A 27828-nucleotide genomic window follows, 5' to 3' on the forward strand; every position below is an offset into this window, starting at 1 on the left:
GAAATCACTGTCAGACATCATTTCGTTATTCAGCAAGTGGGATTTCCGCATTCTTCGAGAAATATTTGAGTGGTCGCGTAGTGAACTCACTCAGGGTGTTCACTTTTTTTTCCGCATCACTACAGTATATTAGAAACGTATCAGACGTTAAGAGTTTGTTTACAAACGTTCTGTAAGCAAATTAACAAACTCTTCAGTTGTACGTTCCAGTGTGTAAACGTATGTCGACGAGGAGAAGAGGGCAAAAGGAAAAAAAAACGCCTTATTCCGCGTTTTGTTACGGATTTACATTGTTTAACGTTAGTTTCTATTGCAAATACACGTTTTATTCTCATCATTCAACAAATGTTGTGTTTCCAGTCATAATTTCTACATATCCTCAGGGTATTTCTATGTTTGTTCACTACAATTATTGAAGGCTTCATGATATAAAATGAATTAAGGGTAGGTTATTATGTTCATTGTTTGTCCGAATCTATCCTTAATTTTAGTCTGAAAATCTTAATCCTTATTTCAGTTTTCTTAAGAATTCAAATGTTTTAATGACTTTAGAAAGACTTTCCAAAACGTTGAACTTCGCTCGGGAAAGCAATAGAATATTTCCATTCGAGCTTCATTGATTCGAAACGTAACAGATGTTAGAAGAGGAGCTGTTTTCCTTAAAAAAAACCTCATTTGTGAAATAAAAAAAAACTACATGAACTTTTTCATGCGTTGAACATTCCCAGATGCGAAGTAAATAAAGTTGGGCTGATAAGGTAAATTCCTGAATTAGAAAATTAATTCCTGAATTCCTGAATCCTCCTTCAATGGTAAGTTATATCCATTGTTTTCGCTTAATTTTGTTGTGACAACTGTTGTTAGTATTAGACAATTATCATTATTTTAGATTAGAAGTTTACGATTAGGATATTTATTTACATTTGTTTTCAATTATAATTTATATTATTTATTATTTTCTTTATTATAATCCATTATATAATTTGTTTTATTTTACATTGTTTATTTTATTTTATATTATTTATTTTATTCTATATCTATTTATTTATTTTTATTTGTTTTGAAAGTTCAAGGAACGTACACACTATTTTATTTTATATTTTTTGTTTTACTTATCTATTATTTATCTATTTATTTATATTTATATTTATTTTGGGAATACAAAGAACATTCGTACGATTTACACTCATATCAAAGTAATCCTCCTTGCTATCTCCGTCCATGCTATTTAGAAATATGACCGGTAAACAGGATGAGACGGGGACATGAAAGAGTAGATCACATCGAAGCCCAACGTTTACGAAAACCATCATAATTCGGTTGAGTAACTACGGTTGTGACGAGCAATTTACTATTACTCGAACAGTTTCAGAGCTTAATGATTGTGAAAACCATCAGTGGAAAGGTAACTGAATTCTTTTAATTTTTAAATTAAAAAATATTAAAATTAAATTAAATTTTTAATTAAAGAAAAATTTTTGACTATTTATGATGTTGTTTAAATATGTTGTGTATGTAATGTATTTGCGTTGATTTTATTCTATTTATGCATGTTGTAGTTTCTTTTTTTTTGCAAAATAAGCACATTTTTTTTGCAAAATAACCAAAAGATGGCATGGCACAGAAGTTATTTCTTACATTAAATGTTTTTTTTTGGCTAGGAAAGAGTACTGTAAACTTCTTGGCATTTTTAATAAGGATAAAGGTTAAAGTGTCTGGATCAACGATGAAATGACTGGCGTTAATCAATCTGCTTGGGACCTTCGCCACCACGTTCACTCCGATTCAGAATCGTTTGAGGTTTACACGCGTGTAACTGGCCTATCCAATGACTTGCGAGGGGTAGCCGATGTTCCAAGACAGTGTTTTTATCCTCCCAGACAAGTCTGGGAACAATCTATCGATCCTAGAGAGATGAAGGGCATGGTAAGCACTAGGGCAGCATTTTTTAATAGATCTTTTTAAGAATCTAATGCTAAAACTAAAACTAATTAATACTACTAATACATTTCTACGATTTCTGAGACGTATATCGTACTGTGTTTCCTTTTCGTGTGAACACAATGTCCATCCGGAAAACCATACAATCTTCCGGATTTCTTTTCCTATTGTAAATATTTACATATCCTATACGGGGCATCTACTCTTCTATTGATAACGTTAGCAATCAACGCTCAGGAACTGATCGTGTGGTAAATACTGGGCTTAGGATGATTTTCTGGAAGCTTGGATAAGACTATCAAAGGAGAATTTTGAATTTCTGTCACTGCTGCTCTCACACGAAACTTTATCAGTCTCTTTTCGGAAAAAAAAATGGTTCCAGGGCAACTGGCTCTGCTGAGAGAACCTTTCATTTCATACAGATTTCCGAAGTCGAAGCTGTTCAGAATTCGACCCAACTCGTCATCGCCGACGTTATCCACTTGAAACCAATTGAATCTGTTCACACGTTAGCCACTCCTCTCTTCAAAGACGGTAACGACGTACGTCAGGTTTATCAGTGGATGCGAGGGGCAATGATTTCTTCCTCAAACAGCGGCATCCGGTTCGCTCAGTTGCAGAGCCGCGACAAAAACAGAGTTTATATTTGATAGCGATGAGCCGCGAGAGTGAATTCCGGCCCTAACTCGGTGAACCGCTGGATTTTTTTCTCTCTGCTAACATATCGTTTCACAACCACCAAAATCCAAGGCTAGCTGGAGCGACGTGGAAAAGGGATTTTCTACGTATGCGGATAACTTATCTATACAGCATCTCTAACTTTAGGAATTTCAGTATTATTTTGCAAAATAAAAAAGAAGAAGTGAAAGGTGGAGAATTATAAGAACATATTTCTGTAGAGGAGCTTTTCTTTTGCGGTCGGTATTTTATGTATGCATGGAATTTTTGTCTTCTCGACTTCATGTGCGTAAAATAAACGTAAAATTAACAAGGGTAAAGAAAAACAAGGATTAATTTTTTATTCGTTAACGAACAAATGAGGACAGCACAGTAATATTAGAAATAGGAGAGAGTCCCTGGATGCGTAAGAAAACATTTTTTCCATCCACCGGCCCAAATAATTCATCACCAGTGGTTCGTGAATTTTTGAAGGACGAAATACCTCAGAGTCTCTATGGGCAGTAAGAATCTTCGATGGTGATCTATACTAGTGAGTAATAATCTACTCTTCTAATTCATCTTCAGTTTGGCAGCTCTTTTTAACTGCCCATTCTAACTGATTGTTACAAATTTCCCGAGAAATTATTCCTAGGTAAACCGAGAAAACTTTGAAGAAATTAATTTGCTTCGTGATCTGTAGTTAACGTCATGCATATTTTCTCCTCTTTTTTCTCTATTAAGATGTTTTGGGTTTAACGTTGTAAAGACTTAACCCTAGTACGTGGATATGACGTAATTCATGGAGAGAATTTAAAATTTCAACATTGGACGTTGGAAAAGCAGAGATTTCTTCTACTCGAACTAATCTCTGCTGGGTTTTTTTTTCTTGGCAAATGAACTATAGTTTGGTAAATAATGGACAACATCCAACGAGCAAAAATTTTACTTCACATTAAGCCTCAATAACTGCAATGTTTAAGGACTGTTTCACGTGCCTCCTGCGATTGTAGTTGAAGTTCCAGACAAGAAAGCATATTCGTTGGGACGAACAAATCTCTTGTTTTCCTAATTTTTTCCCTACTAATTGCTATGTCCAAATTACCTCAATATTGTCCAAATGACCTGAAAACTCAAATATTTGAATAATAATAATAAATAATAGTGCAATAATAAATGAAATAAGTAAAAATAAATAAATAATAGATAAAAATAAATAATAATAATAAATAATAATATTATAATATATAAATAATAAATAATGTTTTCATGTTCTTGTTGCAATCATAAACTTCACGTTGGAGCAGTGGAAACAGACGACAAAAGTTTTCTTTTCGCTATGAAATATCATTAGTAAATAGTAAATAAAAACAATTCTATTATAATTTAGAGTGTTTGCTTAAACGTTAGACCTGAACTGTTCACTTTTATGTTTGTATAAAGTAAAGTTAAACGCAGAGTTCTATTCGATCAACAATTTAATTTTTTTTAAATTCAATTTTTTAGTGAAAAGGAATTAATTTTTTAGTTTAATTTAATCTTTTTCATTTAATTCGATGTGTTTGCTAAATGTGCTGCGAATTCCATTCAGGTATACTATATAGGAAAAGTTCATTTAGAACCTTTTGGTTTATCGCACAATATTTTGTGATCGCATCAAGAAGATTCAAATTCCATTCAAAAAACAAAAACAAAAAGAGAACAGAAAGAAAAGGAAAAGAAAATGATGTGGTTAAAGATGAGAACTAAAAACATTGATCATGAATCTACAGTACATATTTCTTTTTTCTAAATGAGATCAACAAGAAAACTGCCTCAATAAAGCAGTTTTCTGGTAAAAATTTTCTGACTTTGTATAAGGATGGCTTTGAGGAAAGTAGGACTGAATGTAGATAGTTTTTTTTCCGAATCCTAAGAAATAAATCGATTCAAGAATCTTCAATGATGCTTTCTTCTGCATCTCTTTAAAACTAGACAGCAAATAAACAACAACAGGAGCTGCTGCTGCTCTTATCTTATCACCAACTATTGGTCGTACTCAACCTGTCTTAGAATGAGCGAGCGACAAGCCGTCAAGACGAAACACACTTCCGGGATGTGGTAGCCGCGCCTGTACCATCTAGTTCCCGCAGATTTTTTTTCACCACATTTTTCAATGAGGCGACTAGAACTATTGTTGACTGTGGCATTACAAGTGCATCGCGATTGGGATCAAATGTCAGGTGACCGGAGAAAATGTCTTCTGGATCTCAGCTCTCGAATATCTTCCAGGAAATTTGAAGCTTAAAAGTTTTTCACTGGATACTTTTTGTCCTGCAGAAGCATTAACATCCACTGTATGTGGATATGTGAAAAAGAATTTTTGACATTTTAGAGAAAAAGAAATCTTTGACACTTTAAAAAAAAGGAATTTTTGATATATACTTTCAATACATTAACTATATCGTATTCATGCGAATCATCTGAACGAAAAATCAATTATCAAGCGTATGCTTGTAAATTTTTTATTTATTTATTCAATTATTTTTATTTGTACGACGAATTAAAGTGATTAACCGTCCTTTTTCTACAGTATTACCGGTGCAGAATTTGAGTTCAATTATTCTGCGAGAAAACGAATGTGTCACTTAGAAAATTACAAATAAAATTAGATATAAATTCACATCAAATTCTAATTTATTGAGAAAAAATGCTTAGGATATTTGCAAAATTAAAGAATTTAAGATAACGAGAGCCATTGGAGGTCATCACAACTTGTCGCCAGCGGGAATCAAGCACGTAAGCATACCTAAAAGTAACTCAAAAAAAAATCCGTTTGGGACCGACCAGCCCGTTCACTTCAATTCAGAATAGTTTAAGGTTCACGAATGTCTAACTGGCTTATACAACGACTAGTGGGGGCTAGCCGATGAGGTCAAGACAGTGTTTTTATCCTCCCAGGCAAGTCTGGTACCAATTCATCGACTCCGAATGGATGAAAGGCTTGGTTAGCACTAGGGCGGATTCGAGCCTCCGATCGATTGTGCAGGCAACAGAACCTCTAACCGACTGCGCTACACCCGCCCTCTCGTTTCAATAAAAAATTTCTTTTAAAAAAACGTTCCTTTGAAGGAGAATCCACTTATTCCGTATATTTCTTCAATCCCTGATTCACTAACAGATGCAGATTTTCCAAAAGGAAGAAAAGGGAAAAAAGGCATACCTGTTCTAAATGGTGATTGGGAGCGTAAGTCTCGAAGTACCGTGCCTTGTGGTTGGAATTGAAAAGAACAGGTGTGGACAAACGGATGCATAAATTTGTAGGCGAATGGAGTCAACAGTACAATATAATTTCTCCAGTTCTCGAACAGTTAAAAATTGTAAAAAAAATTAAAAAATTATGAAGAAAAAGAATATAATGAGAGCAGAACCTCTACTTTCAGACTTTCAGGATGATAAGTTCTTATATGTTACTTCAGCCATACGATAACATAACAACAAAAAGAATAAAAGGACAACAGCTACTTGCACCGCATCGTAGTCCTGAAAAAATTTGGATGTGGAAAATTTGTGGTAGGAATTTCTCATGTGGAACTATCAACGATCAATCTTTTGTCCTGTTAAATTTCATTTAATTTCATCTCGTTTAAAATTTTATGCTTCTCTTTGACCAGGAGCAGTTTTCGATGGATCTAAGGGAATTGATTGATCTATGATCACCGGCGATCGGTGACTCACACCACTTGTTGAGGCCTCCGTAACTATCGGTTGCGGCCGGAACGTTTTTCGATATTTCGATAATTTTCGTGCACTTTATCCTTGAATATCGCTTCACAAATTTGTTTGTCACTCTTTTTATCCTTGAATATCAGGATAGATTTACGATGTTGATCTCGTAACTCCGAGTTACTCCGTAACTTCTTGTTAGAATCTTTCGCCGTCACACTAATCAAACTTTGTCTATTTTCAGAAATTTTCTTGTTATGCATCCAGAATAAAGAGAAAGGTTATTCCTTGGAGGTTTTTGATTGAATACGAAATATATGTGATAGATTGTATTACATTATTGCTACTATCTCACCTATTTTGATCGGTGAAAAACATTCCATACTCTAGCATATTCCGCAAGGATCTATATTAATGTTATTTCGCATTATGTGTAAAAAAAAATCCTATCAAAGGTCGTAGTTCATCGATGATGTGAAAAAAAATCGAATTATTTTATCGCTATAAACATAGCTTTTCCTCAGTGCGCACAGAAGTGATGAACTCTCTTGTTGAAGCATAAACAGAGCGAAGAAACGTAAAAGTTCGTCTTTCCCTAAAATCCTGGCATCAAGATCACAATTTGTCGATTGTCAAATGAAACTGAGAGCCAAGACGACGAAACGGTAGCCGTAATTAAGTGGATCTAACGAATAAGGTGTAAAATAAAAAATATGTCAACAATCCTGGCCCTTGCTTCCATGTGACAATCGACAAAAATCAGGAAACTCCTCAAAATTCCATCCGTTCAGGAGTGAGGTGTTTAAGGATTCGGGAGGAACTCGAAAGGAGACAAATATGGGTTTATGAAAGGCTTTGAATTTCAACAAAAGAAATCTTATAATTAATTAATTAGTTAATGACTAATTAATTAACGAATAACGAATTAATGACTTTGTGCTTTTTGTGCTTAATGCTTACTTTGTGCTTTTTTATTTCGCTAAAATTGAATTTTCTGGATAAAATAACAGTGAGGGCTGGTCTTTACTGTAACTGAAAGCTCCGCCACTTTGCACACTTGTGGTACTAGGTTGTAGATGCAATTTTTTTTAACAGAATTTTATGATAAAGGGGTTTATATTCATAAAAAGAGGTTATGTTATCTGTTTCTGTTTTTTTTTAATCTACTCCGCTCGCTCTGCTTCTTGTATAAACACAATAAGGAACTGAAATGTACTTTTCGGAAAGTTGATGACTTGCGCAATTATTTTTCCCAAGAAACTTTCCCAAGAATCCCAAAATAGAGCTGTGATGTCAATACACCCCAAGGGTCCCACAGATGGACAAGAAGAGGATATGTCAAATTTCAAAAAAAAAGAAGCTTTCTTTATATAAATGAGGTTATATTATGTGTTCCTGATTGTTATCCTGATTTTTCCGAACGAATATGTCAAATTTTCAAGGAATTAATTATTCCAACTTGGCATAAAATCCATCCCAGATACAGATCACAAATATACAAAGGCTCAGAAAGACTTTTGCAAAAACTCTTTCTTATCTGGTGATTTCAAGTTTCCAGAAGAATCTCTAGAACCCAGAAGAATAGTTACCACATATAGTTTGATGTCGTAAAATAATTCCACAGATAATACTGTACAAATTTTAGAATTCTGTTTGCATGAAGGTGAACTACTTGAAGGTATACTTCAATCTATCGGATGCAACATCCTCAAAACTGCCATGAACTGAACCTTCTCCCCTTACTTGATACAAATCCGCACATTCAGAAGATTACTACACTTAGAATTAACTAACTTAGAATTAACTTAGAATAGAACTTAGAATGGTTCATATTTGAAGCTACTAAGTAATTGAAATAATCCTTCAAAATGTTCAGATTGTCTTAATCGAACACCTTTTAGGAATTGTATTAAAAATGTTAACTAGTTTGTAATTAAGGCACTTATAGTTTGAATTGATGTTCGAATTAGTTCCTTAAGGAATTACGGGCGCTCCTGGGTGAACTAAACCAACCGGGCGGCTTTTTTATATTTTAAAGTCCAGTTGAGTAGTGCTTGGTGATCCCAGACAATTTAATTCGTCCCGATCTTGTCCAACATATCGACTGAACTCATTCTAAGGAAATATATGTTGGAATTTCACGCCTATTCGAAGATCATAATCTCCTGTTTGGTCTCTTCCTGCATAAAAAAAATCGTTAGAGTTCTTATAACGGCAACAGGATCTGGAAACTGAAGTTGTTACATTCCCGAAGTGTCCTTCATTCCGAGGAAATTCTCAAAGGGAAGCTGATTGCCAGTTGATTACTTTTTGTCAACTCTAATTTATTATCAGCTGATGTTATTCCATCTGGTCTAATTAATTTCCGATGTTTTTTTTGTTAGTTTAGTTTCCCCACTTTGTTTTCGTAGTGCTACTACAAGTCGTTGTCTAGAGCAAGTCACGTGGCGTAAAATGAATAAATGAAATTTTTGATATTTTTTGGTATTTGATATTTTTGTGGATATCAAAAGGGTTTAAAACTATTACATCAATCCCCTTGGAATGCGCCAACGCGTTCGACTTCCATTTCAGAGAGAGAGAGAGAGCGGAGTCCGGTCAGATGATGCTCCCAGACAGTTCCGGCATTAATTCGTTCACTCCGGAGGAAAGAAGGTCTTGGTTGCCTTGAGGGCGGTTTCGAGCCATCAACCGGCAGCGGTCACATCCCGACTTTTTCCCTGCTGCGCTACATCCGCCTGTTGAAAATTAATTTTTTTTTCTGATTCGTATAAATAAAAGTAAAATTTCAAACCATCATTTGAATATTTTATTGTTATTGTTATTTTTACTATTATTTCATTGCCTATAAATATGAAGTAATGTGGTCGCAAGGTTCTTGTCTCATATTTCACAATGATATCCATAAATTAACGTAACTGGAAATAAAAATTCACTTTTTTCCTGAAATTCTACATTGGATCCTATCAATTTTTTAAATGTTTTGTTTCCAACAACTAAAAAAACAGCTCAACACAAAGACGAGAATGTTCATGATGTGAAATTGGCACGTTGGACGGAAAAAATGTTGACAAATAATTCCACAAGTTGTTTGTGAAGGATTTAATAAACAATTCCATCTACTGCATATAGTGTCGTGTGTTTCACAGTGAATATAGATTATATTTTATTATAAATAATTTTTTTTTAAACTGAGAGGTGACGATGCAGGAAAAAAGTGTACAGGTTACGGATAGGAAAAGATACCGATAGGAAAATATTCATTTAGAATCCCGATAGGAGTCAAGGATGATAGGAATCCGTAACGCCATGTACCCTCATATGTGATTGCCCTAGGGGAGAGGTTTTTGTTGGTTTTGAAATTCTTAACATTTCAAGCACTTCACGTTGAATTGTTCGATTCAGAAGGAGGTAGACGATAGCAGGAAATCCTGAAATGAACACATCATTAGCCGCCGCATCTCTTTCCTTTCTATTTATTTTACCAAGTTTTGTGATTTTCTTTCTAAAACTCTGCTTATTTTCTCATAACTCTAAAGAAAAGAACAAAAGGATTAAAGTAGATTCCAGAATCTTCTCCAACGTTATGCAAAGGTTCGGGGAGAAGAATAATAAATATTAATGCAAAAAACTATTTTGTCTAACATTAGGCGCTCTTTATGTCGTTTATCTAGACTGACATTCTACCGACATTACCGTACTGATTTTTATCAAATACCGTACTGGATATTTGTTTACCTGCGAAGACAGCGTAAACAACAGATAAGAAGTGTCACCTCGGTTTCAATAATCTCTCTGTTAATCCAAAAAACATTTATTCTCTGAATGTCGAATTGTATTGCCGAATCACTTAACGGATTATTTTACAAAACGCGCAGACAATCCATGTTATCCTAATCTTTTCTGGAGATAATTGTTATCGAGGTGAACGCAGGAGAGATGGCATTAACAAGCTTAGTGGACTAATCCCGTTACTTTATCCACGACGTACAACTCACCTTAATTCGGAATAAGTATAAAAAATACCTGAAAGATTTCTTACCATGTCCAAGCTGCCAACAAATATGTCCAATCAGAACAAAATAGGATGGTGTGGTGAAAAATTGCATGTAAACATAAATCAGCGCCGCTATAAGGTTTGCCATACAGATAGAAGCACATTGAATGAAGAACTGAAAAATTACTATTCGAAGACGTTAAAAGTAAAGGTAATCCTGAAACCTGAATTGTAAACTTGCCGATTTTTGAGCCCATGATAGTCCTCGGCCTATTTTAGAATGACGTAACAGTACTCGAGAGTACTGTACGTACAGTAAACACGTGATCACAACGATAAATAAGTTGTTAGCTGTATGTGGATAGTTGAGATACTGAAAAGAATTTTCTTTAGTCAATACATGGTTATACAAGGGCTAATTCATGGTTAACCTAGGATTTCTTCCAGAAAACCTCATATTCTACGAGCTTTTATCTGCTACTGTAGGGGCAGGGGCCAAAATTGTCTGCCCGTATGTCTGCGCCCATCGTTTCGGGGAATTCTTGCGGACTACCGGAATGACGTAAAGTAACTTAACCGTGGTTAATTGAAGAAAGAGAATTTCGAGATAGAGTGTGGGAATAAATTTCCGAGAAAAAAAAATCGAACGAGAGTTCTGGATGACGAGTTTCAAAGCGTTGTAGCGACGACACTGGAAGATGGGGGATCGCGGATGAGAAATGAAGCAAGACGTTTGGAGATGAATGCGTTATATTTTTATATTTTCAATACTGCCTGAGGCGATGATCGAGTGCTCCCTTTTGTAACCTACTCCTGAAATCTGTACCGTACTCCGCATCTCCTTGTACCTGATAGTTGAATGATACCTTTAAGTAACCATACCATACCATCGTCATACATTTCCATCATCTTTTTCTAGATTTTCAAATCCCACATGGACTAATTAACATCTGACATTTTATCCTTTATCCTTTAAATTTTTCCTCTTCCGAATAGATGTGGTAACGTCACCAACGAATCCTTTGCGGCATAATAGAATTCGTCGTAGAATTTTGTCGTGGACACTAGTTTAGTTGGGCTTCGAATTACTTAACAGCTTATAAGCGGTACATCACAAAACTTTATGAAACTAAGGGAAATCAAAGGTATTATCTTTAGTCCTGGAAGGAGCTTAAGAATAAGTCCGCTCTTAATGCTCTAATCTCTAAATTTAATCGCTTAAAGGACAAAGACATAGGCCTTTTCGAGCACAACCTAATTTTTTCTACTATTAGGATATCAAATATTCAAAGCCGTTATGTTGTTGTTTTATTTGTTTTTAGATTTTTTTAACTATAAAAAAATTTTCTTCTCCTTCTACGTTCAGTAATTTCCTTTTCTAGAGTTTTGCAGCTAATTCCCAGACAGCTACTCACATCTTCATTATTGTGTCCTGGAGCAAATGTAGAAAAAAACCATGCAGTATGATTTGAGTTGAATAGTAGAGGTGTGGTGAAAAAACAAAAATATAAACTATATATGAATGGAATAAGCAGTACCATCCACGTTCTTCCACCATCAAAAAGCTGAATAGCTGTGTGAGAAAATTTTTTGGGAAAAACGGATTCGTTTTTGCGATCCAACTCCTCACCATTTCCAATACATTTTTATTCCAAATATCGAGTAAACGATTTATAACCAGCACAAAACAGTTCATACATGCTCCACACCATAGACCTAAATTTTATTTTGTTAGGGTAGTAAAAAAATTCGTAAATTCCACGAGGCTCTTGTAGTTAAATTCCTTATTCGTTCCCAATCAGAGATCAACCAGAAATCAGAGAAGTTGTCAATTCAAAGAAAGTTGGAAAGTTGTCAGAGAGAATTTTTTTTTCAGAGAATCATTTTCAGAGAATTTTTCGCCAACGTCTAAAAAATCACAACAAAATGAATGCATCCTGAACAAATGCATACGTACCAAGTCCAATAGCACCGACAACAAACATAAATGTTGGATTAGTGCAATAATTTGAACCTTTTAACCAAAAATATCCTGTAAGTAATGAATTGATTGCTATAGCAGCCATATCGTAAATTCCTAAATAGAAAATTAATTAAAATTCCAACGGTTCTTTCATACGACGAATACGGTAATAACTCCTCGTATACCGTACCTAATGCTATCATTATTTTGTAGCAGGATAATTTACGATGCTGTTTTTTTGTCATAACCATCAGGTCTAGTATGTAGATCAACTGAAAACATACACGCGTTTCTGCTGAAAAGCCTTCGATATAAATTTTTTCTGGAACTTTTCTAACACTACGGATAGTAATCTATTCCTATGTTTAAAATAAACTGTAGATGAATACTGTACAAACCTCAGCAACCACTCCATAAGCGATAAAAGCCGTACCGATTACACTGTCTTTAGCTCCAGCGCTTCTGTCTGATGTACTGTAGAAAAATACATTAATTTTTTGTACTTATTATTTAATTTTATTATTTATTACTTATTTACTACGGTTTTACGTTGTCTTTTAAGGAAAATTGAAAAGAATGGTTGGGGTTCATCAAAGTTGTTCCGAATAACTCGCTCAAAAATAAATAAATTTCAGAAAATAAATGTTTTTCGAAGCTCGAATGTGTGATTGTCTTCATCAAGGAGGAGTAAGAAACACTTTTTAAGTGACCATTATTTATTAATTTAGTTTTTTTTTTTCAAATTTTCGCTCCAAATTTAATGTAGGATGATTTTTAAATAGAAATTTGGCTCACCCGCAATCATATTTTGGAACTTTTTCAGCATCACCTCCATTTCTGATTAACCATTCCATCTGAAATTCCAAAAAAAACTCTAAACAAAAAAGGAATCTAAATAAAAGTAGAAATTGGCGTAAGATCAGAGAGGCAGATATTTTTCTGCTGGGGCGAACAGCAGAAAAAAAAAGACTGTAGAGGAGAGAGGATGCGTAATCCTTAAACGGATCACGTGAATAATGAAGTTTGTCCAAATACATCAGAAGATGTGATCTTTGATCGATGCTCACTGCGAACGACACGAAAACATCAAAGATGATGACACAAGAGGAGTTCTTGATGTGTGGTTAACGGGATCCTTACAAAATAAATGATATAAATGTTTTTTTTGTGATGTTTTCTTTCTTTTTTCGTCTTTTTTTCCACATTATCACCACCACCAGCTGAGAATTATCCTCTTTTTTGAGTTATTTCTTTAGTACTTAAATGCAAAACAGTCATATTGTTGATAGACTGAAACTTAGTGATGAATAATAGACAGAAAAGTGGATTTTTATTTCCAAGTTCATTTATTTCAGGTTGTCATTGTGACATCATAAGACAAAAATATTGGGATCTTTCTAAGCTACAAGAGATTATTTATTTATTTATTTGAAAAAAAAAACTATAGGTGCGTCATAATGCAGAAAACAAAAACAAGAAATAGCAGAGCTGACTAGAATTTCGTAGAAAGTTTTCGTTCTATACAGAAATGTTGGTCCTTCATTGCATATTATGTGGTATGAACAATAAGTAAAGTATGTGAATTGGTTAGCTTTTTAAAATTTTACACTAGTTATTAAAATACATATAAAAACAGAGTTAAAAGCATCACCCCACGAATCTGAGGTGGTACGGATTTCAGGTGGAGTATTCGTATACGGGGTAGTAGATTGAGGAGAGATGGGTGATTCCGTCCATTTCTTCCTAATTCCCGTAAAAAACGGCCCGGAAGATGCGGTGCACAACAAGGCTGGCGAACTCGTTGTAGAAAATGCCGCGCCAGAACGCCCGAACCCGTATCTTCCCGGCCATTTTTTACGCCAATTAGGAAGAGATGGACGGAATCACCCTCCTCCACATAATCTACTACGACGTATATGATTACTCCATCGGAAATCCGTACCACTCCAGATTCGTGGGATGATGCCTTTAAAATAAAATTATTAACGGGTGAATGTAGTGCAGTCTGTAAGAGTCAGTTTTTTTTATGACTTATGACCATTTATGGCTCGAAATCACCTTAGTGCTGATCGTTAATTAATAATTAGTTCCCATTAATTCCCTTCGAGGTCGATAAATTTCCATGAAACTTGCCTGGGAGTATAAAATACTGATTTGAAAACATCACATTGGCCAGCCCCTCAAGTCATTGAACTGGGTAAACATCCGTTCGTAAACATCAAACGATTCTGAATTGAAAAGAAGGATTGGGGTGAGTGATGCCGGATCCGAAGTGGATTGATTTGCACCGGAAATTTCATCTATTAATGCAAAATTTCGTCACACATGGTGTTGATTTTTCATATAGTAAGATTCTGATGCTTTCTCTCTCATTTTGTTTTTGATGCTTTCTTTCTCATCGAAACTCAAATGAATAATGTGGTTTTACACGTGAATAAAATCGAAGTTAACAGAAAGGTAATAATTTCGAGTTGAAATTCGTCAATTCCCAAGAAATCCTAGCTTTATCAGGTCTACAAATACCTGTGCAGTTATGTGGAGCTGATTTATTGGTTGTAGGTTCTAGTTACGTCGTAAATACAATTTTTATGGTGAATTGTACTAGCATACGTCAAAGCAGGTTAAGAATATTGGTGTGGGAAACTAAGAAGAGGGAATGCTGCTGTGAAAATAAATCTGTTCAATAGCATTCTTCGTTACGATAGCCCAGAAAAATGTCTCCTTTAAATTGTAAATACATTTTTTTTCTGATGAAATTTATCTAAATATGTCGACGCAAGTGAAAAACATAGGTATGGGAAATTAAGAAAAGGGAATGCTGTGAAAACAATGAATTGTGTAGCATTCCCCTACGACAATAACATAAATCTCATCCGTGTAATCCGCCCAGGGATTAGATTAGAAACAAGGCGACAAATAATTGTTGACGAAGACTGCGGTGAGCTTTTTTTGAATTTAAAGCACACATAAGAATAAAATGTATTTGTAAAGACAAATAAAATAGTATGAATAAAATAAAGCAAAGTATTGTAGTAAAATGTCAACGACAAAGCACTCCATGCTGTTTAAAAGGGACTGTCTTCTGTGTCTAGGAAGAAATTAGTTTTTCCATCCCAATCCAGTTTTTTTTTGATTAACTAAGTTAATTAATTTTTAATATAATTTTTTTGGGTTAAAATGGAAAAACAAGCGGAAAAAGCACCACACTTTATAATTTTGTTCCCTAGCGTTTAATCGATGATGAGGTGATGAGGTCGCTTAGATTTTTGTTATGTATGGAGAAGAATCAGCGCTTACAAGTACGGCCCACCGCCAAAAAAAAATATGAATTATGACCGATAATTGACTAATTATTTTTCATTATTTTTATTTTGTGTGTATAAGGTTTTGCTTTGTGATGGAATGTAAAATAAACAAATTATTTTTTCCTAATTTTCATCATTAACTTATTTATAATTCAATTGGTTGATTATAGAATAACTAAATCATAGTCGCTTTTTAGCAATCCGATGTTTCTTGTGAAATTTTTGCTCTGCACACAGACTACGTCGATATCGACATGGGAAGCTGAAAACGACTAAAAGACATCGACGATTTATCTTTGATTGAAGAAAACATTTTCTTAATTATTTTGAAGCAAAAAAATAAAAACTGTTTCATTTGTGATATGCTTTTCGTTATTGTTGTTTTTTCCCCAGGAAATATTTCACTACTTCACTTGGTCTGCTGCTGCTTTTCCTGTTTGTTTTTTTTAAATGCTTTTATTTTTGTTTCGTTAAGGTTCCATTTCCAGCTTCCCATATATTTCTCGAAGTTTTCTGTGTGTAGAGCAAAAATTCCACGAGAAGCGTCGGCGGCTCCAAATGGACATCTCGTTTGAATGCTAAAAAGTGACTATAAGTTAGCTATTCAATAATTAATCAATTGAAAATTATGTAATTTTTAATGTAATGTAATTTAATTTTAAATTTTGTAATTTATGATTAAACCTAATGACAAAAATTAGCAAGAATAATTTGTTTATTTTACATTCTATCACAAAGCAAGAAATAAGACACAAAAACTAAAAATAATAAAAAAATTAAATAAATAAATAAAATAATAGAAATAAGCCAAGCAAATTTATTGACGTGCAGATTATTCGCTATCAAATAACTTTAAGGATTTCGCTAAAGCTTTGTCCTTTCTTCAAATCTAAGAAAATATCGCTGTTCATTGCTCAACTAAGTGCGTTACGTCCTTTAATTTTCTTTTTTTGCAGCCGTGGATGTATTGATTCTGCTCACTTCACTTCACATTGTCATTTTTGCATTTGACAAATAAAACACAACAAACATTACGTGATTTTATCTATTTTCTCTCCATTCCTGACGCAAGCCATTATTTAAGCACAGGTAGAACAAAAGGTGATTATCGATCTTTTTCTGATGCTTTTTTCCCGCAATGAGTAGTTTATTTCGAGCTGAAAATGTGAAAATGGAAGCTCAATCAATATGAATTTTTTCTCAGAAATTATTTGGGGGTTCTCTACTTGACGAATTTCATTTATTTTCGTGAAAAACCCTTGAACTCGTAGTTTTTCCATCCTCGTTCGATTTTAAAAAGTGGAAACTTCGGTTATGGTTGGAAATTTTAGAGGGACCTCTTCAATTCGTCCCGCTGACTCATTTCTCTTTGCCTTGAGCACCAGGCTAATTTTCGGAAATTTTCTTTGGATTGGTAAATTTGTGCAGATGTCATGGATACTCAAAGTCACATAAATACTGTATGATGTCTAGCGATGGAGAGTATTTGGTTAAATCCAACCAAGTTTGTTGCCTTTTAAATATATAATTAGGTTGGGCATAGCTCAGTCGATAATAGGTACGCTATGGCCGCACGGTCGGATGGTTCGGAGCCGCCCTAGCACCAACCATGCCTTTATTCATCCGAGGTCAATAAATTTTTACCAGAAATGTCTGGAAGAGTCAAAAAAATATTGACTTGATTATCGGTTGACTCCGGCAGAGTCATTGTATAGGTCCGAAAATCTTAATGATCACAAATTACAGTAAAAATGCGTTGGCGTATTCCAAGTGGATTGCTACGCCAAGGACACTTATTAGTACAGAACCACGTTCATGAGTGTAAAAGAGAGATCGCAGTTGAAATGCAGGATAAAAACAAACTGTTCTTCCAGAAAAAATTTAAAAAAAAACGACCAAAAGTTGTCTGAAAATCCAAAGACACGAAAAAACATATAAGTAACGGAGCATTAATCCATTACGACGTTTAGAGAAAAACACCTCCATACTGTAGGAAGTCAGCAATATTTCAACATTCCCCATATCCAAACAACAATAATAAATAGATGTGTGATCGAAGAACAACGAAAGTTTTTTTGATTAAAAAAAAATCGGAAATCTACTAAACGAATGTAATTTGCAATGAGAGAATTTATTGAGAGAATAACAATAATATTGAATAATATTTTGGGAAAAGTTTTGGAAATGTTAATTGCATACTCCGAACTACTCTACCTTTTGATTTACTGAACTTTGCTCACAAGAGATAGTTGGCTAAAAATATTTTGAAACTACTTCATGATCATCCAGAGGAGCAGAATCCAGAAATTGTTGCACACAGAGTTTTCCGAAGAAATTTTGAACTCAAAAAAAGGAGAGAAGAAAACTCATTGCAATGGCAGTCTACATTTTGTAGCTTGTTAAAATTTTTTGCTAACTTTACATCCATTAGAAACAAAATGCCATAAATTAAATTAATTAATTAAATTATCAAAATAATCAAATAAATACCATAAATTAGTCCATTGAATTTGACTGAAAGTGTTTGTTGTTTGAAACAAATAATTTTAATAAATACACCTTAAAATAAATGATAATCAAAATAAAATAAAAAAGGAAAGAGAAAAAAAGAGAATAATTATGAAATGATAATAAATGCATTACATAAAAAATATAGAAGAATTCGATATGCTTGTGCAATTTTCCACATAAATCCTTCATAAATTTCGCATCTGAGCATGCGATGTGCCGAAAAATTGCTAAAATACTGAAATCGTAAAACAACTTTATACCGGTAGATCCATTCCCAAAAATGTGAGATCAACTTAAATATTTTTTTCCATAGATATAAAAAGTTTTTTATTTATATTATTGATACAGTTATTTTATAAGTTCTGCTTTATAAGTTTTATTTTATAAGTTTTTTATTTATATTATTAATGTATTTATTTTATATTTATTTTTTTATTTTTCCCATAGACATAAAGATTAAAAAAACATAATCTTCAGATCAACTAACGCATCAATAGTGAATTTTTACAGTGGAAAAAAATTCATTTCTCCCTTTGTGCTGACCGCTACTAATTGTAGCGTTTTATAAAAAAAATAATGCTGTGGCACCAGAATGAATGAATAAAAGTCATACGGATGGTACAGGGACGCACATTTTCTTAAAATGGGACATTAACAATCCATATTTTTAGGATGGGACCTTAACAACTCCCGGGAATTCTTGAGTGCCTGTCCTGTGATACTTCTGTAGAACAAATTATAAACCTATAAATTTTTTTATTATCTGTACAAGCATTTTCGATCTACGAACCCTATCGATAAAACATAATACGCGTAGAAACAATGGCTAGTTATAACACCGTATATAAGGTGTGTATACAAACGCTTCGAAAAAAAAAAATACGTATATACAACAGATAGATATAGATAATCACCAATTATGCGCTTATCTGTCGCTACACCTCATTATTGATCGAAAAATTCGGATAAAATTCAATTTTGATGCGTAGAATGTCGACTTGTGTCGACATCCATGGTCAACAACAGACAACGATAAAATCTCAGTGTTTTTTTTCTTTTTTTCTTTTTTTTTTTTCTTTTTTTTCAGAGCAACAATGAAGTGTAGAAGAGAGGAAGTTACTGTAATACATATGTTGGAAACTGAGGATGTGAGCGTAATCGATGATTTTTTTTTCAAAATTCTTTCGTTCTGTATAAATGCAGTGATCATGCCATAAGGGATCCATTTGAAGCGAGTTCAATTATCGATTGAATGCCGCCGTGCTTGTAGTGGGCTGAAAATCTTCATCATTATCATTAATTAATTAATCAATCAACTTAAACAATTGCAAATTTCACTCCAACTTTCAACAAAAAAAAAGAACGCAATCCACTTTTCAACACATCAGTTTACGAGAAAAAACTTAATTTCAAAACCATTTATTCGACTCGCCGCAAGGAATAGATGCAACCAAAAAATTGCAATTTTGCAAAAAAAAATATTTGTGATATAACGCGATCTTTGTAATAGCGAGCTAACAAACTTATTCCCTTTTTTTCTCTTATTCCCTATCTTTTTCTCTGGGAAAATTATATCTACAGTTCTGTTTTTCACCAAATACATGCGTATTTTATCAAAGAGTAAGGTAATCGAAAATTCTCTAAAATTTTACAAGACATTGTTTATGCGGTTATAGACGACAAATTTTTTGAGATTTGTAAAAAGATGAATTCTAACACAAAAATTTCTCCTAGACAGATGTTTTCTTATCCGAAAAGAGTGAAAAATTCTTCTTGAAACCCGGGATCGACGACAGCTGCATCCATGAGGAAGGAATATGAGACAACAAGAATTTTGTTAGCTCTATTTTATGAAATATCCATGGAGCACGTCAGATAGGTCCATAAGCTAGATAGGAAGTCTAGTAGAAAATTTTTACTGAAAGAGCATGACAGGTAAATTAATGATACTAGTAATAAACAATATATTTTTTCAGCATTCTGTACGGATTCTATCTAACTTTCATTCTAACCCTCCAGCCACCATCTAACAAGTATTTTCTATCTACTGTCTATGTGGGCATGTGCTAAGATTTCCTGTTAACGAGTTGGAAGTATTTTCGAGAAAAAAATAAAGAGAGCAGCTCAAAAATCCAAATTCTGGGTGATTATACTTCTACGACTTATTTATAAGATACTATTAGGCTGTTAGGCCCAATAGTCGTTGACTAAATGGAGAAAGAAAAAGAGGAGTGGAATAAGATAAGGAAATTATGGAATTATTATTTTTGACACAGGGGAGCCCGAGGAAATAGTTAGGGATAGCGACACTTGGTGAGGTTACAGTACTGAACATTTAGAGGCAACGCGTCACGACGATTTTGACGTGGTACGAAACGCATAGGGAGATCGTAGAGAGATTCGGGCAGTAGACTGAAGAGCTCAGCCCGTTTCTGCTCATCCCTTCCTCATTATCGTGAAAAAAAACGGTGTGGGAATCGCTATTAGTTCCTACGAGGTACCTTAGAACACGCTTCTATGTACAAGTTCTACAAGTCCTCTTGGCAGCCTATTCGTTTGCCTCACTCTAATAGGTTGACGAGAAGACATCATTGATCTTCGACCGCTCGCTCGTGGACGCGGCGCGTGCGCACGGCAGACGCATTGCAGCGCTAATCGTTGTGAAAATGCCGTTTTTTATGCGGTTTTTTCTAGGACGATTAAGAAATGATTAGCAGAATTGCGCTAGAATCCACAATCTACTATCCGAACATTACGATTTCGCTACGGGTTTTGAACCACGTCCATATCGTGACACACTGTCTTTAATCTCTACTATTGTTAGAGGAGTTGTGTTAGAGAAGCGCACAGAAGTGTTAGAAAAATCCTTTATATTTATACACCAGTCGTTACATATAGTGGAAGTGGAAAACTTGAAAAAATTTCCGCTAAAAAAGACGTTAAATAAAGTCTCTAAAAGCACAACTGCAAAAGTAAAAACTCAGAAAAAAAAAACCCATGTTAGGTTTTATCCATAACCACTCATCATATTTATTCATATTTTTCTTTCAAAGATTCGAAATCTCAACACTACCGATGTCCTCACAAATGAGGAACCTCTTCCCGGTCGTTCCGGTAACACTCCGTACCACGGTTCATATTAGTCGGTTCATATTGCCGGAAAAATCGTGAGGGGTCGAAAAAGGTTCCCAAGCAGAACAGATGGGGAAATCCTGGCTATTTCCGCTATTAAGCGTTATATTTTTTGTAAGCACTTAATAAGTAAGGTTCAAAAGTATATTAGGCGGTACGGTGTTTGATCAAGCATGCCTAGTTTTCCCAGAAAATTGTCGTGAGAAAGTTGACAGAAAAAGAAAGTTTAAAATTAAAGATGGCAGCGATCAGAACCAGAAAACCCCATACTGTGCCCGCCCAAATGAACACTCTTCAATCTACATCCAGAAATTCAAAAATCTATCCGGTAGAGAAAGATCCCTGGTCAGGTCATCAAAAAGTGGATGTGACCACAGAAATTTGTGCGAAATATTTTTGTCTAGAAATTCTGGAAACAAGCTCCGCAACTTGACCAGAAATGATGATTTCTGGAAGAGTTTCGCGGTTAAATCGATGCAATGGGAAAAGCACGCCGCTTTGTTTTTGTCACTTTTAGCTCATGGATAATTTTAAGACACAGTTTCTGGCTTTTCTCCTCAAGAGAAAAAATCGTCAAATTGAATTTTTTTAAAGAGAAATTGGAGCACAAAAAAAGCGGGTATATTCGATTCTCAGTTGTGAGGGACCCTATATTAGAAGTACCAAAAGTATCGCTAGTATACTGTAGCTCTCAAAATAAAAAGTACTTTCCTCGGTTCATCAACATTTTCACATCAAACGCAGACATTTCCAAAATATGAAAATCGCTCCAGCGCAATATAAGAATCCATCCGGAAGTTAACATCTTATCAAGTAGCGGACACTAATTTTTTTTCTACTATTTCCAGTCGAAGAAGCACAAATCATCAATTTTTCATGAACAAAACTTCGAAATTTCACACCTGTGCATCGAACAAAACTCAGAAGTCAATTTTAATTTTATTATTTTCATTATTATTTTTTTATTAATTTTTTTAGCGTTCCTGAACGTAGGGTCGTATGATAAGGACGTACGCGTTAGCACGTTTTTCACTACAACTGGCATGCCGACCAACATATAACATGGTGATGGAGTTTGATGTCGAGTTCCACCTTAGTAAAAGCCTCCAAAGCCTCGATGTTTCAGGAAAAAATCGACATTAAAACCTCATCCATGAAGAAAATTCACACTACTACAAAGCATGACAATCACGCAAAGCTATAACCCACGTACACATGCATCAGATGCCATCCAGTTCTTTGGCACTAAATTATAACATCGAAAAGTGAAAATTAGGTGAAAAATTAGAGAAATCGATAGCGATTAGCGTGTTAACAGCTATTTCTTTAAAGAAAAAAAACTACGATTTTTTCCACTCAAATCCAGATAGGTTTAAACGCATAGTCCAATCATCGATTGAAAATTAATTGTATACTCGTTATCTAAAATAATAAAATATTTAATTTCATGGGAATTCGTACAGCTAATTTATTTCAAAAAAAAACTTCAGGAAGTGTTTTAAATAAGGGGAGCGAGGCGAAATCATTCCTACGTCTCCATCGTCTCATTTAAAGGCTGCATATCACCAAGTTGACGATGTTGAGGTCTCTAAGGGACAATATTCGTTGAGTTCGGGGTGTGGATTACGAGTATGAGCGTGCCGCACTCAATCCTTCCTAATCGTCCTGAAAAAACGGCGTTGGAAACGGCGTTTGTTCCTAAGTGAAGCTTTTCAGAACCTGTCCCTTTGTACACGCTCCGATCCTTTCTCCAGTGTATTCATTAGTTTTACATGAAGAAGCTGCTGTGGAGACCTCATTGATTTACGACCGCTCACTCCTGGATGCGATGTGTGTGCAAGGATGGCGTGTTCGAACGCATTTTGTAAGAAACAAGATCGCTTTCTAGACTCTTTTTCAGGATTAAAGTTAAAGGATAAAATGTCGGGCGTTAATCAATCCGCTTGGGACCACATCCACTCCAATTCAGAATCGTTCGGGGTTTACGAACGTGTAACTACCCATACAATGACTTGCGGTGGCTAGCCGATGCGTCAAATCAGTGTTTTTATCCTCCCAGACAAGTCTGGTACCAATTCATCGACCCCGGAAGGATGAAAGACTTGGTGAGCACTTGGGCGGATCCGAACCTTCGATCGATCGTGGAAGAGGGAACTTCAACCGCTACACCACACCAGCCCCATTTTTTTTCAGGAGAAGGAATTATCAAGGAAAATTAAGCGTTTCATAATCTATACTATGTACTCTTTGTCTACTACCAGGTTTAAATACTACGTCAATTTTGCTGATTGATAAAATTAATATAATATATAATTGTAATTGATATACTGCCTCTAAAGAAGAGGATGAAATGTGCGGGTTCTAAATAGGGCTAAAAGGAGCTAAAAAACCAAAAGATTTACGTGCTGAGTTTTTACTTGCAGTAATTAAAAACCAGCAGTTTCGCCAAACTGTAAAACATCTAATGAGATCCGTGATTCGTCTTGACGTCCTTCATAATCTATCCAGGCAAAGATAACGTTTCTGACAAGAGTGAATGAGTGACATACGACTAAAGGGACGGCGCTAAACTCTGTATTCTAACTATTCCATGATCACGGTTAAGTCATGAATCTTGTCACAGAAGGAAATTCGATGCATAAACGAAAGAATAGAAGAAGAACTGGAAAAGTTTAAGGACACGCAACAATATTCGCCTTAAAAATTCGAACACATTTGAGCCAAAGAAGTTGTTTGAGGAACACTATAACCATCCCTGTGACTTGAAGCAAGCGCTGAAAATGTCATAAAGTAAGCGCTGTAGAACATCAGTCAGACATATTGGATTGAGGAAAAAGTCCTGAATTAAATTTTCCTTCATTTCAACTACTTGTTTCTACTATAATAACACTTCAGTCCACGATAGAGTTCCCATCGTTGTCTCTAGCAGGTGTTCTTTGTTATTACCCGGCAGCTATTCGACTTCTGTGGACCAGAACTAGCGAAAGTACAAAGAATATGTTCGAAAGTTGAAAGAAACCTCAATTTTGAAGTCAAAGGAATAAGAAGCATGAGGAAGCAGTGCCCATCCAAGTTCGACAATCTTCTGGCGGTGCCAGTATCGCAATATCATGAGCACGGCGTTGTCGTAAAGTATATAAATATTGTCACCCTTATATCGATCCTGGTGGGTAACTTTAGCCAACTTCTACGTTTCAATAGCTCACACCTTAGCGCCTATTGCGAACCGGCAAAAAGAAATTCGAAGTGAAAAGCTTCCTAAAAATTCCACCAACAACAAAACAGAATTATTTTCCGCTTTATTGTTAGTGGAATTTCCAGGAAGTGTAGGTGAACACGAGCTCTTCTCAAGGTGGTCGCCGTAAGGGTAGCCACCGTCATGGGCGGGCGGGTATGATTGCCATGGAGGACCGATTTCAGTCCCAAACAACGACATCCAGAGCAAATCCTTTCTGTGCAGGCGGAGAAGCAACGACACGCAGCCACTGTTCCCTGACCCTTCGCTGGAGACACGTAGTTCGTGTGGTAAGCACGTGAAGGCGGCTCTACGGATGTCAGTGAGGTGGACGATTTGTGGTTGCAACCCGAATGTCGCCGAGAACTCACTGACAGGGGCACTGAGATTCACTTTCAAGGGATCTCTAAGGCGCGGAAGAGTGAAGAACGAGGTTTCAACGATATTCTTCTTGACTGGAAGAGCTGCTACCAACGAAGAAGTTCGTGGTCGGAGACGATCAATGAACACTGCTTAAAGGCATCACTCCACGAATCTGATGTGGTACGGATTTCAGGTGGAGTATTCGTATACGGGATGAGAGACTATGAAGGAGGAGGGGGGGGGGGGGTGATTCCGTCCATTTCTTCCTAATTGCCGTAAAAAACGGCCCGGAAGATACGGCGCCTCAGGAGTGCTGGCGCGCTCCAGTCGAACTCCCTGTGGAAAATAGTGCGCCAAAACGCCTGAAGCTGTATCTTCCGGGCCGTTTTTTACGGCAATTAGGAAGAAATGGACGGAATCACCCCCTCTCCATAGTCTCCCATCCCGTATACGAATACTCCACCTGAAATCTGCACCACCTCAGATTCGTGGGGTGATGCCTTTAAATGCTGTAGGTGGCGGTTATTCAACTATGACCCTATGGGAACTCAATGTAGCCGATGGCTTGCGGTACGCTTCAGTTAATTGAAGTCTTGCTTCCGTTGATCATGTACCTTTTCTGGTAAAGGTTCGAAAACCTTCTCTTCCTTATTCCAATACAGAATTCTTCTAGTTGGGCTTCATAGGAATTTTAGAGAAAAAAACCAATAACTTTTCCCTCAACTCAATACATGTGGAAACTTCACCGGAATCCCTTGCGGCAAAATGTTCGTCGTGGAATCATCTCTACTTCGGCTTCGCTGGGGACTCATTCATTGATGTAGAGGGACAAAATTTCGAGCTACTGGTGTTGACAGTGCAAAATCCTTATTATAAATGTCTTCAGTATAGAATGCGTTGAATAAAATCTCCTATTTCACTTTTTTGAATTTTTTTAAAAGTATTTCAAAATCGGAGTCTTCCATAGAGAGAGGGGGAGCACGTACTTGAGAACAAAACCGATTGGACGATGCGTTTAAAATTGTCTAGATGTGTTTTTTTTTTTTGGCGAAAACGGAAGGAAAACAGAGGGATGAAAAAAAGAGTTGCTAGTAGCTATAAAATTAGTTGCTATTTTATGTTAGAAATTTCCAGAAGATTTCCTCAAACACAAAAATGGTAGTAGAAAAAAAAAGAATTGAAAACAAGCAAAACAATACCACAGTGCTATACGAAAAGACCACAAATAGTTGATGTGATGTTGATTGATCATAGATCAAGAAGCTCATAGATCGTCAATCCACATCAACTTTGTTCTCTACGAACAACAAAATAGCTAAAAACAATCTTACTTGAGTTCAGAGTAACGTCGTAAATATCTTGTCTCCTCGAACGATTTCATTTCAATACGTGCTTGCTCGGAATCCGTACGTCGAATACGATTTCTGGAAGAATTAAACTCGGTGAAAATGGATGAGCGGGGAAAATTTTGAGCGGGAAAAAAAAGAAGCGGCTAATGAGATATTGATTTATGGTGGTGGTGAGTCCATAGTGGAGGGATGTGATAAATTTTATTCTATAATTGTATTGGACAAACATACATTTATTGCACGGAATAAAGAACGTGAAGTTTCGATCATGACGTCATGCGTATTTTTACTGCTTTACATTTGAATGGATTAATTACGGTAACAAGGAATCCTCAATTTTATCCATAAAAATCTCGATTTAAATCGATAAATATGGCCTAAGTAATAATTTTAAAAACTAAATTTTAAATTTTAAAATTTTAATATTTAGTTAATTAATTAAGTTAAGTTAATCAATTTTAAAAACGAAAAAAAAAAACGTTGAGTTCACCAGGTTTGACTACTTTAAACTAGTACCAAGTAAGTGTAGATATTAGTATTGGAAAACTCTTTTTTCTCTTTCTTTCTCTTTTTTTTATTTCATGTCAAATTATCACACACAGGGGGTTGCCCCAGAAGCCTCTTTTCGTGGTTATCAAACTTTTTAATTCACAATGACCCCGAGGAAAGGGAATCAACAGTAATGAGCGGAATAAGCGTAGGATGAACGCGTAGATCACTAATTATTCTGTTAGGTGACCACGTAATTGAATAAAGAACCTTTGTAGTTAAATAAAACTTTTAAAAAAGTAAGAAGAAATCCATGAGACATCTTTATTGAAGTAAGGGAAGAATAAATTTTTTTGCACACATTTTTTCCCAGTTTTTTGTACTGTTCTGAAAGCGATCCACAAGCACTTCTTAAAGGCATCACTCCACGAATCTGAGGTGGTACGGATTTCAGGATGGGGAGTGGGGTGATTACGTCCATTTCTTCCTAATTGCCGTAAAAAAATGGCCCGAAAGATGCGACGCCGCACAAGCCTAGCGCGCTCCACTCGAACTCCTTGTAGAAAATAGTGCACCAGAGCGCCCGAAGCCGTATCTTCTGGGCCGTTTTCTACGGAAATTAGGAAAAAATGGACGCAATCACTCTCCCCATAGTCTACTATGCCGTATACGAATAGTCCACCTGAAATCCGTACCACCAGATGATCAGATTCGTGGAGTGATGCCTTTAATCGCAGAAGACTAACTGTCTTATACTGTATCACTCTGTATCATTCTCTAATGCTTACCGTAACTAATTAACGTGCTAACCACGCTCAGCTTAAGCGATTAGGAGTTCGTAAAGAAATGTGTATTTGCTGAAGCAAGCGCACACAAAAGTGCACATTAATAATAAAAGATTTCCAGATCAATAGGGGATGGAGGGGGGAACCTGGCGAAAAAAAAAGATACGAGTTTTCCCTAAATAAAAGTTGGAAAGAATCAAATCCAGTGAACGAGAAAGCATTAGGATAGTGAAAAAATTTTGATAAGATATGAGCTGTAATAGGAACTGTAACTTCGTTATAGAACTACTAAAGAGGATAATACAGAAAAAATTTAAAACTGCAAAAACGAGGCTATATCCAAAATATTTGTCAAGGTAATTTATTACGGAACCTCCAAAAATTTCAGTCATTTCC

The 27828-nt window shown here is 35.4% G+C and overlaps 2 protein-coding genes across 2 annotated transcripts in view; both read right to left on the reverse strand.

Moving 5' to 3' along the window:
* Positions 1–12216: 12216 nt before the first annotated feature.
* Positions 12217–18854, reverse strand: RB195_020803 (uncharacterized protein; the record flags this gene model as incomplete). Its single annotated transcript, XM_064189275.1, has 5 exons — positions 12217–12377; positions 12454–12535; positions 12662–12737; positions 13059–13137; positions 18824–18854. The coding sequence occupies 5 exons, from the start codon at positions 18852–18854 to the stop codon at positions 12217–12219; spliced, it is 429 nt and encodes a 142-aa protein (XP_064045156.1).
* Positions 18855–19316: 462 nt separating this feature from the next.
* Positions 19317–27828, reverse strand: part of RB195_020804 (uncharacterized protein) — a gene marked incomplete at both ends in the record, with an annotated part of 38876 nt that continues 30364 nt past the window's right edge. The window contains 2 exons of the mRNA XM_064189276.1: positions 19317–19353; positions 26141–26233. Coding sequence (XP_064045157.1) covers positions 19317–19353; positions 26141–26233 — 130 coding nt within the window. The remainder of the gene's footprint in view (positions 19354–26140; positions 26234–27828) is intronic.

The sequence above is a fragment of the Necator americanus genome, chromosome II, assembly GCF_031761385.1.
Source record: "Necator americanus strain Aroian chromosome II, whole genome shotgun sequence".
NCBI classification, from domain to species: Eukaryota; Metazoa; Nematoda; class Chromadorea; order Rhabditida; family Ancylostomatidae; genus Necator; species Necator americanus.